Source organism: Cnephaeus nilssonii, assembly GCF_951640355.1.
Source record: "Cnephaeus nilssonii genome assembly, chromosome: 3".
Lineage (NCBI taxonomy): Eukaryota > Metazoa > Chordata > Mammalia > Chiroptera > Vespertilionidae > Cnephaeus > Cnephaeus nilssonii.
In genome coordinates, this window is record NC_137074.1 from 80,646,926 (window position 1) to 80,667,010 (window position 20,085).

At 42.5% G+C, this 20,085-nt stretch overlaps 1 protein-coding gene across 7 annotated transcripts in view; it reads right to left on the reverse strand.

Moving 5' to 3' along the window:
- Positions 1 to 20,085, reverse strand: part of EPHA6 (EPH receptor A6) — a 1,012,702-nt gene that overhangs the window by 61,270 nt on the left and 931,347 nt on the right. For all 7 annotated transcript variants that reach the window (XM_079766996.1, XM_079766992.1, XM_079766995.1 and 4 more), the window contains one exon: positions 3,645 to 3,794. In XM_079766996.1, coding sequence (XP_079623122.1) covers positions 3,645 to 3,794 — 150 coding nt within the window. The remainder of the gene's footprint in view (positions 1 to 3,644; positions 3,795 to 20,085) is intronic.

The window sequence follows — 20,085 nt, forward strand, 5'->3', positions numbered from 1 at the left end:
CTGCTCACTCTGTGGCCACAGCCATTTTTGTTGGGATTTATTTATCTTCTATAATTGAAACTTTATAGCCTTGAGGGGAGGCCCGGGCTGGCCAGGGTATGCAGGAAGCTTGGCTTCCTCCATTGCTGGGGAAACCCAAGCCTCCTGCTCGCTCCGTGACGGCAGCCATCTTGGTTGGGTTAATTTGCATAATTGCTCCTGATTGGCTGGTGGGCGTGGCTTGTGGGTGTAGCAGAGTGATGGTCAATTTGCATATTACTCTTTTATTAGATAGAATTCTAGAGGCCTGTTGCACAAAGAGATTCATGCAATAGGCCTTCCTTCCCTTGGCTTCCAGCCCTGGTTTTCCTCCAGCACCCAGGACCCAGGCCTTCGCTCTGGCAGAGTCTGCCTTCTTCGTCTTTGCTGCAGACTCCAGCCAGAGTCTGCCGTCTTTGCTGCAGACTCCAGAGTCTGCAGTCTTGTCTTCGCAGCAGCACTCCGCTCCTGTAGATCCCTTCGCCCCCCGCCCTCCTTCTCATAGCAGGCGTCCTGCCCCGCCTGGCCACTTCGCGCCTGGAGCAGCTGGGCGGCTGCCATCTTTGGCTTTCTAATTTGCATACTCACTCTTGGCTGTGGGCGTAGCAGAGATATGGTCAATTTACACGTTTGTCTATTATTAGGTAAGATATTTAAAATCAACCCCCAGCATTTCTTATCCTACTTTTTTATATTTTTCCCCCCTTGATTATCCTGTTCCATACTATATCTTCTACTTATTACTTGTTTATAGTCTGTTTCCTTCTCCCTATAAGGTAAGTTCCACAAGGGTAAGAAGTCACTGGTCCTTCATGGGGAGCTACATGGACTATAAACCAAACCACCATGAAAGAAGCAGCTATTTCCTCTCCTTTCTTATTCTAGAACAGTGGTCGGCAAACCGCGGCTCGCGAGCCACATGCGGCTCGTGAGCTGTGGTTTGCTGCTCTGTTGACTAATGAGTTTGCCGACCACTGTTCTAAAGTTTATTAGCATTTTCTTCCAAGATCACTGTTAAATCACTTACTAAGCACTTCTATGGAAATCATGTTGCTTCTCTATGCCTCATTTTCATAATCAAGTTGGACTTGGGTGGGACTAGATATTATATATTTTTTAAATATGTTTTTATTGATTTTTTTTAAAGAGAGAGGAAGGGGTAGGAATAGAGAGAAACATTGATGAGAGAGAAACCTCATCTACCGGCTGCCTCCTTCACATCCCCTACTGGGGATTGAACCTGCAACCCCGGACATGTGCCTTGACCAGGAATCGAACCATGACCTCCTGGTTCCTGGGTTGACGCTGAACCACTGAGCACACCGGCTGGGTTGGACTAGATAATCTTTTTGGCCCTTTCCAGGTGTAACATTGTTTTCTGTTTCATCTCTAGTTCTTGAAGCAGAGCAGGCACCCACCCAGTGAATATACTTAAATGAATAAATGATCATATTAGTACGGTAGTTCTTGTATATAATATGCAAATAAATATGCACATGACAGCTGTGAATGCTTAAGAATTTTTTACTGGTAAGGGTACATTATAGTAAAGTTTGGAGCCTTCTGAGTTAGGCAATTTTTTCATGTTAATTCTGTCAGGAAACTGGTTAAAACAAGGAATAAATGGGGTGCCATTCAGTAAGATACTTGAAGTGAGGGCTCTCCTGTGCAGTGAGGACTTTAACTCATCCGAAGGAGGGCGTTTTATTTTGGAGATTTGCTTGAATGGCCTATTTTAGCCCTGTGAAAGAAGAACAAGCAAGCATGATCTGGGGTTAGAGTAGAGCAGGAGCTATGGTGACTGAATCCAGGGCTTCCATTACCTTGGATAAGTAGTTAAGAATAAAAATGAGTTCCTTCTGGGGCTGAAGAGCCAAGTTTTGGTATCTGAGATTCAGTTTTTAAGAAGAGCTGGACAGACAGTTATAAGCTGCCACAAACAACACCCAGTGGCAGGGAAAAGCAGTGAGTTCCTTCACCTAAAGTTCCCTGAAGAATAGTAGATAGACTCTAGATGACCTGGATCCAAAGTCCAAGCGATGGGAGTGGAGCAGAGGTTGCTGGCTCTGGCACACTCTGTACTGAGGGGCAGATGCCCTGCAGGGCCCAGCCTCGCTGTCTTTGTGTGTTGATGATGTGCTTTGCAGAGTGATGCCTGAACAGTGCGTATGACCTCAAACCTGCTGCCTGGACCTGGCATTCTCCACAGAGTCAGCAGTCACCCATAGGACCGAGCAGGGCTCAGCTTTGAAAGTAGCACTTTATGGCAGGGAGAAGCAATAGCCATGGTGAGCTAACCAGATAAACTCTGTGACTGAATAAGTTATTATTATTTTTTAAAAATCTTTACTGTTGAAAGTATTACATATGTCCTTCTTTTCTTCCCATTAGCCTCTTCCAGCCTGCTCCCGTAACCTCCTCACACCCTCACCACCCCACTGTCTGTGTCCACGGGTTACGCATATATGCATACAAGTCCATTGGTTGATCTCTTCCCACCCACCATCCCCGGCCTTCCCTCTGAGGTTCAACAGTCTGTTCATGCTTCTATGTCTCTGGGTCTATTTTTGATCATCAGTTTATTTTGTCCATTGGATTCCACATATGAGTGAGATCATGGGGTACTTCTCTTTCTCTGACTGGCTTATTTCGCTCAGCATAATACTCTCCAGGTCCATCCAAGCTGTTGCAAAAGATAAGAGTTCTTTCTTTTTATTTCCACGTAGTATTCCATTGTTTAAATGTACCAACTGAATAAGTTCTTAAGATACTTGGACAACTTGAAGTTGGGAAGGAACAATGAGATGTGGAGGGGTTGCTCAAGGAACTGACTACAGAAAGGAAGGAGATGTGACAGTCGTCCTCTGAGTGTGCTTAGGGATCTTCTATAGCTCCATTGTCTTTGTTCTCTCCTTTGAACACTCAGAACCCCATTAGAGGTGATTTTCCATTGCCACTGCCTCAGAAACCACTGGATACTTTGAGAAAGTAGGATATTAATATGTATTTTCAGTTCTGACAGCACACTTATTTGCATCGTCTGGGTACTTGCATTTTCTGACTATTGTCTCTATCACTCTGGATAGGTCACAGAGGTCAAATGTGTGTTAACCATCCTATTCTGTATTAAACCACCAAGGTAATTTTTATAGATAAAACAGAAACAAAACAGAATGTATAAAGGGCCATGTACATATCTTAAAAGAACCATACCGGATGACATATATTGATGATACAGTGCCTGAGAACATTCAATTTTTTTCTACTAAGCAATATGTAGTCAGAGATACTTTGCTGTTTACAGTGGCACGTTAAATTGCCCTAAGGAAGAAATAAAAGATAAACACTACTCTTCCTTTTTTGTTACTTGCAGGTCTAATGCAGAATAAACACGGTTTTGCTGCATTAGAATAACATGTGTGGAAGTCCCAGCTGTGGGGTGCAGATCATGTACTCACATGGCAAAGCCCATCAGCTGGGCCCTCTGACACCAAATACAGCTCAGAAAGAAAAGTTACTTAGCTTTTCCTCTCAGCCACAGGCCTAGTCTGAGTGAGGGCAAAAGGCACATTTCCCCCTCAATGCTGATGTGTTTATACAGCTCAGCTACTACCCGTGGCACTTACATCTTGGTTAGACATCTCCCAATACGGTCTCTCTCCGTAGGACATGACCTCCCACATGACGATGCCATAGCTCCATGCATCACTCGCGGAGGAGAATTTTCTGTAGGCAATAGCTTCTGGGGCTGTCCATCTGATGGGGATTTTCCCACCCTGGAAAACACATTGGAGATTTCTCAGCTGGCTCGCAAGCATGTTAAAAACAAAACGGCATTCCAATTAAATATCTTTTGTTAGAAAGACCTAAATACTGGGTGATAGTGTTAGCATTTAACTAAAAATAAGAAGAAAACCAGAATAATGTTAATATCTCAGAAATATTCTTCCTATAATAGTTATTCAGTGGAAACAGCTTTAATGGGAAATAAGTCACACTTCAGAAATATTTTATTTCATTCATTAGGAAAATTTATTTTCACTTTAGATTCACACAATTACACTATCATGCCATTTGAAGATAGTTCCAGATTATAGGACATTAAAGCTAAATATCATTCAATACTCATTAAACATTATATTGCATGTATTAATAATAATGATAAGAAGTTCTAACTTAATTAAAGACAAATGGTTAAATACAGAACTGAGATATTCTCTATGTTTATCAGAATTTTATTTCCTTCCCCTTTCATTTTCATCTGCTGTGAAAATGTGATTACATTAAAGTAAAAAAAAATCCTTTAACATTATACAAGAGCACATGAGAAGGATGATCCTTCATTATAACACTTTTAGGCTAGTTCATACTTTTGATCTTCAACGTTCAAGTTAACATCAGAAGATATTAAAGATTAAATTGCATGAATTTAATCTATACTATTTGGGTATTAAAGTTGGCTATCGTGTTATACTTATTTTTATCAACATTTATTGCATTTTATCTCTTGAAACACTCTATAAATCCCCTTTTTACTATAACGACAATAAAACAATTCATTTATTTGATTTACAATCTTTGAAATCTTTGCAGCTCTGAACAGCAAGTTGAGCGGACGAGAGCGACCCTGACGCCACTAGATGGCGGAAGAGAACAACGAGCGGCTCCCAGCCGGCAGTCTCACCGCGGGGAGGGCTCCTGTTCCCAGCAAATGACTTGGACGGTCAGAACCATCGGAATGAAATTGTTTCATCCCTGTCGGCACTTTCATCTGACCACCCACTGTGCGCAGGGTCTGGTGTTAGGCCGAGTGGGGGTGGGAGGAAATAAAGGGGGCATTATTTGGCCCTTGAGGAATTTAGATCTAACATCTTTCAGGTGAAGCCATTAATCGGGTCATCTAAACCCTACTTGTTTAGTAACCTAAACACTACTTACTTGAAGAGAAAAGCGATTCAACCGAAATAGGAACAATTATGTTTCACCAGGCAAATGAGAGCATTAACGGAAACTTCATTTTAGAGAATTGTAGCAAGGACTTATTGGTAGGAACCTTGGGGAAAATACCTTGAATTCAATCACCGGATTTTACAGGTGAGTAGATCGAGTCCAGGGTTCCCAGGTTTAGAGTCCTCCCCGCAGTAGTGAGCACATGATCTCTAGGAATGCCATCCTAATAGCATTATGGGGCATTGATATAAACATGTAAATACTTCAGCATGGGAGAAAAGTTGGGACAAACTAACTTTATTGTTTTAACATTGACTACCCATAACCATGTATTACAGTAGTAAAATAGAAGGGAGTCTGAAACCTGGGGTTTGCACGCTCTGGCGCAGCACCAAATTAAGACCAGGAAATTAAATTTACAAAGTTGGTGATAGTAGTTTAAGAGGCTGGTGGTGGGGGGAAGGGATTTGCAAGGGGAGGATTCATTCTTGAACCCAAAATAGAGTTGTCAGATAAAATGTAGGACCCACAGTTAATTTGAATTTCAGATAAATAACAAATGTTATTTTTAGTATAAGTATTTCCCATGATAAAATATACTTTTTTGGTGTGTATGTCCCAAATATCGCATGAGACAGATTTGTACTGAAAATATTCATTGCTTATCTGAAATTCAAATTTAACTGGGCACCCTATATTTTTATTTACTAAATCTGGCAATCCTAACACAGAGCATGAAAAGAGTTCAGACATGGGAACACTGCCAATGATCCAACAGAACATAAGCAGTGCTCTGGAAGGACCGGTGTGGTCTGTCCTTCAGGAGGCGACAAGGACAGACTTATTTGTGCCCCAGCTCTACAGCAGCCTTTGTTTATTGCATGCTTGTGGCTGCGGCACCTCAGTCAGGTGGCTCTGCCTTTTGAAGCCACTTAAGTCAGCCTCAGGCTTGTGGAAGCCACACCTCCAAAGAATAAAGGCCAAATCTGTAGATTTGACCTCAAAACAGATGCAAGAGATCAGTCTCATCTGGCATGTCTTACTCTGGATCTTTCTTTGTCTCTTCTGGCAAACAGTATGTGGATTGTTAGTCTGCTGGGCTGATCCTTTGCCAGATCTCTGCGTGTTCCATTAAGACAGGCTAAAAAACATAGCTAAGGGTTATTTCATGTGCATTCATAAATGATATCTCATATAAATGATTTACATGTAAGTTTATATTTTATATAACTTGATATGACATATGAATGATAATTTTACCACTTTCCTTCCTAAGATTTTATTTTCTTCCTCAAGGGCAAGATAGTATAGAATGTTTAATGAATAGCATTGCTAGCCTCAGAATTTGTAGGTTGAAGCTTTTAACTCCCAACGTGACTATATTTACAGATAGGGCCTTTGAAGAGGTAATTAAAGTTAAATGAGGTCATAAGGGTGCGCCCTAATCCAGTTTGATTGATGAAGACGAAGAGACAACAGAGGTGTGCAGGTACAGGGAAAAGGCATGAGAGGACACAGCAAGAAAATGGCCAGTACATCTTTATTTCCAATTCTAGTCCAGTGTCGTCTTGTAATGGAAAGTGTGAGCTAGAATAAATCTTAAAACAAAGTCTGAAAAATTGGCACAGAAATTTCGATATAGGAGATACAATTCTAATTAACAAAAATGCATGGTCATATGAATCTGACAGTATGCATACAATGGAATAATTCTGAATATATATGGGATGGAGATAGGCTGTATTTAAATCTTTTTCCCATGGGAGGCTATATACTGGATATAGTTTATTTCTAAGTGCAAGATGAATAAGAAAGGAAGAGGTCCTTCAGATTACTGCATGATCTCTATCCCCTTTCTTACTTTAGAAGCACAGAAGCCTTCTTCTTTTTAAATTGAATGTATGAACTTTGTGGCTTAATCTCATCTACCCATTTTTGCCCATGATCTTCAATCACAGACAGAGGTAAAACATCAAGGTACTGTTTTCTCAAAGCACTAACAACCAGATGTCTCGGGTTTCAGGAATGAACAAATAGTACTTTAGATTGAAATCACAATCATTCGAACGGTGCATCTTGCTTTACCATATGCTTATGAGGAAAAAAAGGTTACCAAAGATGCTGATCAAAATGACTGAGTGAAACTCAAAAGCCTTCTCACTCACTAATATCTCCCTTATACAGCACGGTTACTTTCTTAGGATATGAAAGAGAAACAGGAAGTAAGCAAACTGGATTGCCACTGAAAAAGTTGTTAGCAAACCTGTTATTTCTGTTTCTCAAATCATATTCTGGGTTGTTGTCTAATAAGTAGGTAGTGAGGTTGTAGCAGGAAAAGTGCTGAAGAGGGAACCAGGAGTCTGTATGCTGTAAGCTCCACACCCCAGGAGTGGAGTTGTATTATAGGCATATTTAACTAACATCTGAGTTTTAAAATCTAATCCTCTAATCTTTAACAGAGGACACAATCAATTTCAATATAGTGGTTCACTATTGAACCCAGATGAAAAATTCCATTGAGAAACAAGAACTCAAAAAGAAATCTCTTCATTTCTCATTTACTGGATTTGATGGTTATCTTAAAGGCAACAGGTTTGAATAGACAACAATCTCCCTACAGACTGTCCTTTTTAAATTTCCTCAGTTTATCTCTGTGGTACCCAAACTTTAATAATTATAAGAATTACAGTACAGAAAACATACATACTATGGTTAAAGATTAATTTAAGGAATTTCTAATGACAATTTTGATTAAATATTTTTCTTTTTGAGCTGCATATTCTAGGTAGAGCTATCACTAAGTAGTTGTATGCACAAGTTCATGCCCCTGTGCCCCCGCCCAGCTGCTCCTGCCATGGCCCCCAATCCCCTCTCTGCCAGCAGGCCCGTTCCCACGCATTGACGGCCCCAGCCCCGCGCACATCCACTGATGAGACCCACTCCTGTGCCCACCGCAGCCTCGCAAGTCCACAGTTGTATGAACTTGGGCAAGTCTTAACTCTGGGTCTTATGTTTTAGACCAGCAAAATGAGGGGATTTGAATAAAATGGTAAACTATCATCCTATACAATAAAAGGCTAATATGGAAATAGGCTGAACGGTGGAACAACTGAAACAACTGAACAACTGGTTGCTATGACGTGCACTGACCACCAGGGGGCGTGCGCGGAACATGGTGGGTGTTGGGCTCCGCGGGATGGTGGAGCATGTGAGTGGGGGCGCACCGGACCAAGGCGGGCGCCAGTCGCTGTCATTGGGGTGAGCCTCTGGTGGTTACTGAAGTTCTTTGCTCCTGTGTGCCGCAGTTTCGCCAAGCGCTCGCACCTACTGCAGGTGCTGGAGCCGCCACTCACACCTACTGCTAGTGCTGGCCCCACTCGCACCTGCAGCCAGTGCCGGAGCTGCCACTTGCACCCGCTGCTGGCACCTGGCGCCAGTCCCAATCGCTCGGCACCATCAGCAGGTGCAAGTGGCGGCTGATGGCACCAATTGCCCCCGAGGGCTTCTCTACCTCCCCCTGCTCCTGAGGGGCGATCAGGGCAGCAGCCACTGCTTGCACCCTCTGACAGTGCCGGTCCCGCTCACACCCACTGCTGGCGCCGGCCCCAATTGCTCCACACCTTCAGTCGGTGTGAGCGGGGCTGGGGCCGTCAATGCATGGGAGCGGGGCTGCTGGCAGAGAGGGGATTGGGGGCCATGGCAGGAGCGGCTGGGCGGGGGTATGGAGGATGGGCCGAGACCCACTCCTGTGCCCACTGCAGCCTCGCAGCCCACAGTTCCTTTCAAGATGCACGTATTCATGCACTGGGCTCCTAGTGTTTTAATATTTGCCTACAGTATCTCATTGAACCATAAGGAGATAGGCCATATGAATTGGTAAATAGACTGTGTGAACCGATAGCCTGATGACAGACAGTAAAGGAGAAGAGCATACTCCTATTTTATTTAAATCCAGGCCAGTCACTTATGGTTACAGTGATCATTCTAATTGGTAAGGAAGGGTGAAAACAACTCAATTGCTTTTTAAAAAGAAGGCAATGGTATAAATACTATGAAACATGTTGAAAGTACGGAACAAGGACATTGACTTTTTCTTTTTCAAAAATATTTTTTATTGATTTCAGAGAGGAAGGGAGAGGAAGAGAGATAGAAACATCAATGATGAGGGAGAATTTTTGATTGGCTGCATCCTGTACTCTCCCTACTGAGGACTGAGCCTGCAACCTGGGCATGTGCCCTTGTCTGGAATCAAACCTGGGACCCTTCAGTCCGCAGGCAGATGCTTTATCCACTGAGCCAAACCAGCTAGGGCTCTTTTTGTTTTTTAAGCTCAATGTGTAACGATTGGTTATTTGAAAAATTCATTATATGGAGACTTACTGATGCTCAACAAAAGAAGAGTTAATGTGCTTAATGAAAGATGACTTCACATCATAATTTGTTATCAGTAGCAGAGGTAGTTGGTTTTGGAAGCATTGGTAGAGGAATCAGCATTGTGCCTGATTCACTATGGTGTCCTCGGAAGACACAACAAATCAGAGAAAGATCACACACACACTACTTATATAGACAACCTTCATTAGGGGGATATTTTTCTTTCTCATGAGAATTACTGATCATGAGAAAGTCTATCTGTGAGCATTTCTTTCTAATTTGTGTTCCCAAATCAAGAAATCCTATATAATAAAGAGGTAATATGCAAATTGACCATCACACCCTCGCACAAGATGGCCACCCCCATGTGGTTACAAGATGGCCACCCCATGTGGTCACAAATGGCTGCCACAAGATGGCCAGCAGGCGAGGGCAGTGTGGGCGATCAGGCCAGCAGGGGAGGGCAGTTAGGGGTGACCAGGCCTGCAGGGGAGAGCAGTTGGGGGTGACCAGGCTGGCAGGGGAGGGCGGTTGGGGGTGATCAGGCCAGCAAGGGAGCATTTAGGCATTGTGACCAAGCTGGCAGGGAAATGGTTAAGGGGTGATCAGGCTGGCAGGCAGAAGCGGTTAGGAGCAATCAGGCAGGCAGGCAGGTGAGCGGTTGGGAGCCAGCAGTCCCAGATTGTGAGAGGGATGTCCGACTGCCGGACATCCCCCAAGGGGTCCCAGATTGGAGAGGATGCAGGCTGGGCTGAGGGAAACCTCCCCCGCCCCCCACCCAGTGCATGAATTTTGTGCACCAGGCCTCTAGTTATTATATAATAATGCATAACTATGTTTGTCTAAGAGGGGCATGTACTCTCTTTTTTCACTGAGCTTTTCTGATCCAGGCAACTTTGGTACTGTACTGATCTAGACAACTTTGGTACTGTGTGAAGTTTTATCCTTTTCTGAAATATGAGGATAATATTTGCCCTTCCTTGAAGAAAGACTGAGGACTATGGTAGAATGAATTCATTTGTAGTTGAGAAAGCTTTTCACATTTTGGCTTCTAGATAACTTTATTAAATGGATTAAATGAGATATACACATGAGGTACTTCTAAGCTGCCAACACATGGTAGGTACTAATAAAATGTTGTTTCCTTACGTTATTGTATTTAAAATTTGTCTTTTGGGAGGATCTGCTTGGCTTCCAGCCCAGACCAGTATCCCAGTTCCCCCCCCTGGAGTCACTAAGCCCACCTCCAACAGTGCCCAGGCTCAGGGGTGAACTTCTAAAACACGGGCTTTTAAGAGCCAGAAGCACCAAATCAATTATTTTAACCCTCACCTGAGGACATGCTTAAAGAGAAGAAAGGAGAAAGAAGAGAAAGAGAGAGAGAGAGAGAGAGAGAGAGAGAGAGAGAGAAGAGAGAGAGAAATATTGGTCTGTTGCCTTCTGCATGTGTCCCAACTGGGGCTCAAACCTGCAGCCCAGGTAGGTGTTCTGACCAGGAATCGGACCAGCAACCTTTCAGTGCACAGGACAATGCTCAACAAACTGAGCCACTCTGGCCGGGCACCAAATCAATTCTGCTGATGGACCAGCTCTGACTCAAGTTCTTGTAATTTAGATCATATCTTGTCTAGTTTGAGGAAATCTGGATATCTTGGTCCAGTGACTTTGGACCCATACTTACATTCCTGCCATTGTCCTATTTGTGCCCTTCTAAGACTGAAGATGTATCTCTTTCATCTTATTCTTTCACAGGTAGGATTCTGTCATCAAAGAACATTATCTATGGTTGAATGTTGGCAGCCTGATTTCTGCCTACAGCCGTACCTGTGTGATAATGATTCTCTCTGGATTTCTTGCCTTTTCCTGAGTGTTTCTCTTCTCTTTATGGGGTTGTGACACACTGGAAAAGTTACAAACCTTCTCCCTTCAAAAGTGCACATGTACGTACACACACACACACACACACACACACACACACACACACACACCACGATCTTGCAGCAGTATCATGGGATTCATAGATGTTATACCAAGACTCTCGTGCTGTAAGCATAAGACCCTTTTTTGGCATAGTGTTTTAAAAATATAAGTCATTGGTTCTAACAACCAGTTTTTATAGGATGAGCACTGTAGAAATCTATGGTAAATAGCATTGTTTCAGGCCACAAACATAGGAAACAAACTGTTTTCATACTTTTATATAAGACAAAGACTTCCTAACAGTTGTTTCTGTTCCAGGCTTTCATTCCCTGTGCCAACCACCTTTGTTTGGGTGCTCACTGAGGTCTCAAGGCTTTGATTTTATGAATCCAGAGTTTACCAACTGTTCACCCTTGGGCTGAAATGGGCCTGACATTATTTTGTGTGGCTACTTTTTTAAGGTGGATCTAAATGTCATTAGGGTGTGGGTTCTGGCACTCCATGCTACCACACCTCACGAAGTCACTGGACACACTTGACCTGCTTCCATTATCCCCTTGGCTCCTCTGGACATTGCTGTCACCCTCCCCCACTCTGATTTAACCCAACCTCTTGTTCTGATTATGAAACAATTCTATATTTTTGAAACTTATTTAGACCATATTTTTCATAAAGAATAGGGACAAATGGGAAATGACTTCAAATAAACATGAACTGCTAACTCACTTTGTTTTCCACTCTCTAAAAAACATTCTTAACTATGGAAAGACTTTCTCAGTCTCCTCTACTTACACTATCTACCTAAACTATTCCACATTTTTATTCATTCTCTAAATGTATAAACACTCAGTGAATGCTAATTTTTTGTTCCTGTAATAAAACAGAGTTTATAGTGCTACTCAAAGCCTCAGGAATTAGAATCCTTTCACCTGCTTCCTCCTAAATTGCTCCTCAAAATAATTCATAGTTGTCTTTTTCTCAGTACTCTCTTTTGATGAGAACATAGATGCTACATCATTAAGTGAATAACACTATTCTGGGGTGACATCTGTGAAATTAGATCTTCTATTCCATCCTATAGAATAGGTAAAGCAGGACACTGTTACTGTAATGTGTGAGAATTAGATGTACATTATTATGAGGACTGCCGCTGTATCTGAATGTAGATACATAAACCCACTGACAGTATAGACATGTTTTTAAAAGTGTCCTATAATTCATTATGGTTTTACAACTATACTGTAGGGTATGGTCTCAAGGGGATAGAGGATACTAATAGAGCTAAAAGTACAATTCCCGTTCTTCTCTAGACAGTTGCATTCTTCCATATTTCATCTGTTTCCAGTTACTCTCTTTCTCTCTCTTTTTTCTTTATAATTTCATTATGTGAAAGACTAGCTACCCCTCTACTCCCTTCCCAGTGTATTTTCTTAAACTTTATTTTTATTGTTGCCTCCCCAGTGTATTATAATGAATCTATAGTCGGAAATTAGCACAGAGATAATAGTTTTTAAAAATGTACCACATAAATCATAAAAGGAAGTAAAGGATTATTTTTGACCATTAATATAGAGACATTTAATACATTAACTACTAATCCTATCTAATAAAGAGGGAATATGCTAATTGACCCTCATGCTGTCACAAAGATGGCAGCGCCCACAGCCAATAAGGAGGGAATATGCTAATTGACTGCCACGCCCTCAAACATGGTGGCACCCATAGTGAATATGGAGGGAATATGCTAATTGACAGCCCTGGCCTCAAAGATGGCGGTGCCCACAGCCAATAAGGAGGGAATATGCTAATTGACTGCCCCATCCTCAAAGATGGAGGCGCCCTCAGCCACAAGATGGCAGCGCCCAGTCCCCTCAGCCCTGCCGGGGCGGCAGGCGCACGGCAAGGCCAGGCCCGCCCCCAGGTGGGCCCGGCCACTCTGCGAACCTTCCTCTGGAGTCTCCCAGTCACCTCAGTCCCCCAGCTGCCCAGGGCCGACTGGAGGCACAGGCAAGCCTCGGATGGTGGCTGCCAGCCGCCCAGGGCCACCCGAGGCTCAGGTAACCAGGGCCGGCCGAGACTTGCGCTGCTGGCAGTGGCAGCAGCAGAGGTGTGATGGGGGCATCACCGTCCCCTGATCACTGGGTCGCCTCCTGCCCCTGAGGGCTCCTGGACTGTGAGAGAGGGCAGGCCGGGCTGAGGGACCCCCCCCTCCAGTGCATGAATTTTCATGCACCAGGCGTCTAGTATAATATATAAAACTAGAGGTCTGGTGCACAAAATTCATGCACAAGGCGGGGGGGTTGTCCCTCAGTCCAGCCTGCACCCTCTTCAATCTGGAACATCCCTCTCACAATCCAGGACTGCTGGCTCCCAACCACTCGCCTGTCTGCCTGCCTGATTGCCCCTAACCACTTCTGACTGCAAGCCTGATCACCCCCTAACCACTCCCCTGCCAGCCTGACCGACACTTAACTGCTCCCCTGCCAGCCCTATAGCCCCCAACTGCCCTCCCCTGCTGGCCCGGTTGCCCCCAACTGTCCTTCCCTGCAGGCCTGGTCACCCCTAACTGCCCTCCTCTGCAGGCCTGGGTCCCCCACAACTGTCCTCCCCTGCCAACCCAGTCGCTCCTAACTGCTCTCCCCTGCAGGCCTGATTGCCCCCATCTGCCCTCCCTTGCAGGGCTGGTCCCTCCCAACTGCCCTCCCCTGCTGGCCATCTTGTGGTGGCCATCTTGTGTCCACATGGGGGTGGCCATCTTTGACCACATGGGGGCGGCCATCTTGTGTGTTGGAGTGATGGTCAATTTGCATATTACCTCTTTATTATATAGGATGTTAACATAGTTATGTATATACCCTTGAGTGTATACAAAGCATTTTTATCTGAATGGCCTCAAATTGATATAAACCACTAAGGAGTGAATGTTTTGCTTTCTTATCAGGTTCCCTGTGAGGATAATACCAATCAAAAGCAGCAATTAGTACTTAGACGATTTCTATCCATAGTTAAATGTTATTTATTTGGGGAAAAACTTCAGATTCTGTTATTAGGAAAAGAGAGTGCATAAAATGAGGCATGTCTACATTTATACTAATATCATTTGCAAGCCCTGTTTGAAAACAAATATTTGACTAGGATGGAGGAAGTATGTAGGGCACACACTGTGCTGATTCTCACACACCCAGGGGTGCTTACTTTGGAGAGAGAGCAGTGTGGAGAGACAAAGCAACGTTAGAGCCAAACACCTGGCTTCTAATCCCTCTTGTTTCACTAATTTGTTGTGTGATTTTGGGCAAATTACAGTCTCTGTAAATTGAGGAGTTTGGATTGTGTGATATTGCAGTTCATGTGAGGGTTTCATATGCTATGACTTATTAATACACATAATACCCCAATAAGTTAAAAAAGAAGGAACGACTTCCAGTTCTGCCTAAGGAAACAGACAGAAGGGGTTAGAGCTGAGCTCAGTGGCTCCCCGAGTCATCATATGCCCACCGGCACTTTCTACATTAAATCGGACCCTTCCTGACAGATCCACAGGGCTTTGCGTGAACGAGTCTGAGACGCAGGTCTCTCTTGTGGGTGTCGCATGTAGTGCTGTGATACATCAGTTCAGAGCGGAACTGTGACCTCTGATTGCCCTGGTCAGAAAGGCTAGCTCTGAGTGTAACCTGAGCAGGAGAGCAAGAGGACAGAGGGACATCTTTAGAGGTGGTCTGCTTGGGACCAGCTGCTCAGACTGATGGATACTCCACAGAGGAGAGCACACAGGGTCTGAGAGACGGAGGAAGCGTTACTACACGGGAAGGACAGGGCACAGGGGCTCACAGCCAAAGGTGGGCAAGAACTTGAGAAAAGTCTGGAAGTACCAGGAGCTGGAAATGCCAAAAAGTGTTTACTACAAATAAAGTTTGAAGGTAGACTTTAGCTGAGAAAATTATTAAAATGATAGTATTTCTAAATGAACTTTAACATTGGGAAAAACTGATTAAAGTATGGGGGACAGTTTTCTTACATTCCCAGTGTCTTAGCTGAGAAAACGTACACAGTCAAACGTTGTTCATTCCATTATTCTAAGATGGAATGCTGTCTTGTCAACTTTTCCTTTAGCTCCAATTTTGTTCATGACTCAAATGATCACTCCTTGACACCCATTGTCTACCTCACTCATTGGCACTTAGTATCATATATCCTCTATGTATTAGCTGGCTTTTTAAAATGTAGATGCACTTTCTGGATAGACAAATTTTGGAAATAAAACCTTGGAGGTGCTTTTATTCTTAGTGATCTACTTTACTGTATTTAGCATGGTGCTATGATTAGAATGGTTATTTGCCGAGAGGATAACTGGATGAGATGAATTAGGCAAATGATGTAAAATAAAAAGCACGGTCTCAGAACCATACTGTAGAAGTGGATTTTAAGTTTTACTTTTCAGTTCCTTTGTGGTCACCGTTACGAACTTGGTTAACGATAAGGAAAACAAGAAAGGGAAATTTCCCAATCTATTTCAGGGTATTAAGGGCATTGCCCAGGGAGAGGCGCTGAAGGTCACTTATGGCATTCATTTATTTATTCATTCACTTTTCTCTTTCAGATCAAACATTTTTTAAAACACATCTCACATGCCAGGTGCTTGAATCACAAAGACACCCTCCTTATCCTCAGGGAGATCATGAAGATACTAATTTTTAATGCTAAATTATTCACAGCAGGGGAGACTTGGAAGTAAACAAATAGTGGCAGCACTGAGGGTGAGCACTCCAACAGAAGCCTGTGCAAGATTCCTTCGGTGGCAAGAGGGGAGGGTCAGCTGTTTGGGATGGGCATGGGGAGAAGCAGAGAGGCCTCACCGAGAGGTAATGTTTTAGGTAGAGTTTAACAGAAGCGTAGGAGTCTGACTAATAAGTCAGAGACAGGACATCCTTTCAGAGAGAACGGTGAGTTCACAGGCACAGAGGGGTGGAAGAGCACAACGTGTCCCAGGAATTTCAAGTTGCCTGAAATTGCTGCTGGATTAGAGTCCAAGGAGGAGACCGGTGGCTGGCTTGATTAGACGTTTAGATTAGGCTACAGGACTCCACAATGTCACCGTAAGTTGAAATGTGTTCCTAGCAAATAGAATTTAACAATGTGGGATGCATCTGTGCGAAATCACACATAATTTGGCTTGATTTCTTTGTTTTCAAACCTCATTTTGTTGTGGCTTAAAGATCTGCTTCACGTGGTAAAAAAAGTGGTGTAAATGAGCTATTTTAATTTCTTAAGTATAAAGGATGACAGGGACCTTAAACCTCTCTTTTGACCTTTTGCACTAAATGTCTAATAAAACAAAAAAATGACTTTATTTCTGGCAGAATCATCTGCAATAAGTGCGTGCAATTGTGCATCATACCAAGCAGGTTGAAAGGTCTAATTTTACTTGCATAACATATTCACTGTTTTATAGCAGATTTTTCCAGTGAATAAATTTTGGAAAAGCAATGCTTTTAAAATAGCTCCCAGCTCATTTTGTTTAGGCGTAAGTACATCGTCTGGGGTCTGCAGCCTTGTTCACTGCAGACAGCAGATGGCTCCGGAGGACGTCGCTGGAAGGCTGACTGGCACAACATGACAGAATCCCCTGTACTGGGCTGCAGGTAGAATGAAGTAAGGAATGATGTCTGTCATTTCAAATGGTATCGCAAGCCAATGGCAAAGTTTTAAGTAGTAGAGGGCCTGCCTTGTGGTGAGGCGATATTTTTAAAGAGACCAACCTGGATTTCTATGAGCCCTTTCCGTTTTTGTCTTGAATGTCTCTGGCTCTTTCTTATTTCACTCTGTGCTCTTCTCTATCTGTTCTTTTTCTGTTGTTCTCTACTACCCCTCCCTTTTTACTCTATTCTTGCCAACAACTATTTATTGTGTGTACAGAATATAAGTTCTCCGAGGCAGGAACTTCTTTGCTTGGTTCTTTGCTGTTTTTTTTTTTTTTTTTCGGAGCTTAGAAATGAGTCTTGGCACAATAGCTATCAAATTAATATTACTTAAAGGAATGCTGGAGATATAGTATAATAAGGTCACGAAAGTACTTACCATCTAATAACACATAATAAATGATGCTATGAAATGTGACAGGTGCCATGAGTGGGGACAGTCAGGGAAGGCTTCCAAGAGAAAACGACATCGTGGCTGGCACCTTATGGAAGACTGGAGTTAGATGAATAAAGAGGTGTGGGTCGGGGGAGGAGATCAGGGACAGGGGAGGAAAGGCCGGTCCAGGCAGGAGAAGAGCAGGTACAAAAGAGAGAGCATACAGATTTAGAAGTGCTGAGAGAAGCTGAGCACAATGGGAGAGTAGAGTGTGAGATAGGGGAGTGAAGAGATGGAGGCTAAGGCAGTGAGCAGGGAGATCATGAAGGGCTTACAAGATCATGAAGTTCTTCCTAAAGCATTTAAAGAAATGCTTTCTTGTGGCAATGGGAAGCCGCTGAAAGGCTTCAAGCCATGTGGTGATAAAATTAGGGATTTTGTTTTATTTTTTTAGATCACTTTGGCGGCTTTGTGAATTGCTGATGGGAGTCTAAGGAGCTAATAGAGGGAAGAGTAGAAGCAGGAAAATCTTGCCATGTCTAGGAAGTTAGTAACATTATTTAATAGTTCTGTAATACTCATATATGACACCCAAGTTTTATACATTAAAGCCATCTATTTCTATTTCTCTGGTTAGATATTTGCCATATTCTAGAGAAGAATTTACTTGCTTACCATACCTAAATGGACAGTCCAAATCAATCATGTAAACAAAGTGCAGGCAGGAATAGTCAAACACCAATTTTGGAAAATTCTCTCCTAAAGGACCATCATACACTATAGAAGCATCATTTACAAAGAGTTTAAATTTATGTGTTATAGAAAATCCTCTAAGTACCTGCTAATTAGACTTAGAGAATTTCTTATAGTATTTAAAATTAATAATGCCATGTTTAAAAAACAATCTACCTTTTACCTTTCCCCATTTATTCCATAATGATTTTTGTATGCTATACTCTATATTACATTTATAGTTTAAGTAGTTTACATGAAAGGGAAGAAGGAGAAGTGTCCAACTTTTTGTTTTGTTCTGTTTTGCTTTCTCACATACGTACGTGTGTGTGTGTGTGTGTGTGTGTGTGTGTGTGTGTAATGGGAAGAAGAAAGAAAATTCATTCAGAAAGGTGGTTTTTCAGTGTTGTCATTTGTGAAATTCTATAGAGACAATTTTTTGTTGTTTTTCTTCATTTGACAAGAAATTTGCTCAGGGAAAAGGACTTCACATGGGCTCAAAGCTATACTCCAGAGAAATAAACCCAAGGTCAAGTTGCTGAAGCAATACAAGGCATCAAAACAGCAGTTAGGGTTACTGTAAGCTTCATCCATTATTGAAGCACAAAAGAAGATAATTTATTTGATTGACATGGTCATTTTCATCTATCCCCTCAGTCTGATTTTTGTATTTTGTTTTGTTTTTTTTTAGGTCACCAGTGATTTTAAAGCCAGCATTGGCTGGAGAGGTTTATGTGATGTGAGAGTTGCTATGCATTCACTTCTGCTTGTCATATTATTGCTCTAAGTAAACATCTTTCACAGCATTAAACTTGTTCTCATATCTTTCTGGTAAATAAAACTGAACTCAAATCAGAGCCTTGAGAATTCAGGAAGGAAAAAAAATATCTACTGCAGAAAAATACCTGAAATGTTAAACCCAATATGCTACTTAAAAAAAAAAAATCCCATTTTGCAGGAAAACTCCTCTCATTTGAGGAAGGCTATGCTCCTATTTTTCATTAGAAGCATGAGCGTGGCCATTTCCAGTTAGTCTTGGGTAGACATTTGCTAGCAGTCCACAACCAGAACCATTTGGACTCATTTCACGTTATTGACAGGCTCTTCCTCAATGGCTTCTTCCTGGAATCTGGAGGGAGTTGCAGGTCCGCCTTGTGTGGCATTGGTGCGGCTGTCAGCAGTGCCTCTTGGGGCTGCTTCCTGCTGGGTTTCAGCCAGAGCTGTCCCTCTTTCACCTTCACCAGCCCCCAAGTGACCCCACCCTCCCCTTCCCAAGTATCTCTGAAAAAGGAAAAAGGAACTTTTATTATTAAGAAAAAAGAGACATCCTACATTTGGTACAGTGAGTACTCATATTGTGGATGATAAAATAAGCATGTTAGCCCAACTGTATTAAACTTGGGTTTCTTCATTCAGGATTTTTTGTTTGAAGAGAAAGTCCTAGAAATTTTAATATTTCAGTCTCTTAAACGATGAATTTCCCATCTAACCTGTAAAAAACAAGTGATTCCATCAGCCCATGGTAATTGGAGCCGGAATGACTAACATAGTAACAGTGGGGTGACAGTGATAAGGGAGGTAGCATTTAACCCTTTGTAATCATCATGACAGAAAAGTGCTAAAAAGTCATCATTGTTAGGCATTATAAGAAGAACTATATTACACTTAAAATAAATGGCAAAAACTATTTCTAAAAGTCTCTCTCTCTCTGAGTTACAGGTCGGGGTCCTTAGGTCTAAGTTTTGTGGAATATAGGTTTGCGTTGCAGTTCCTTCGGAAGCCCCAAGTTTCTAAGCAAAGTCAAAACTCCACACGTTTCTAAGCGCTCAACTCTTTGGATCAGATTCTTGTTTCCAAAAGTATTATGGAATTTAATCACTGCATCCATTAAAAAAATAAAACTTTCTCATTTTGTCCAACAGGAACTTTCAATAAGTAATAAAAATCTTCATTAGTATTTCCCTTGTACTAAATCACGTTAGCATGAAAGGAGAAAAAAATTTTTCCTCTATTCTAATA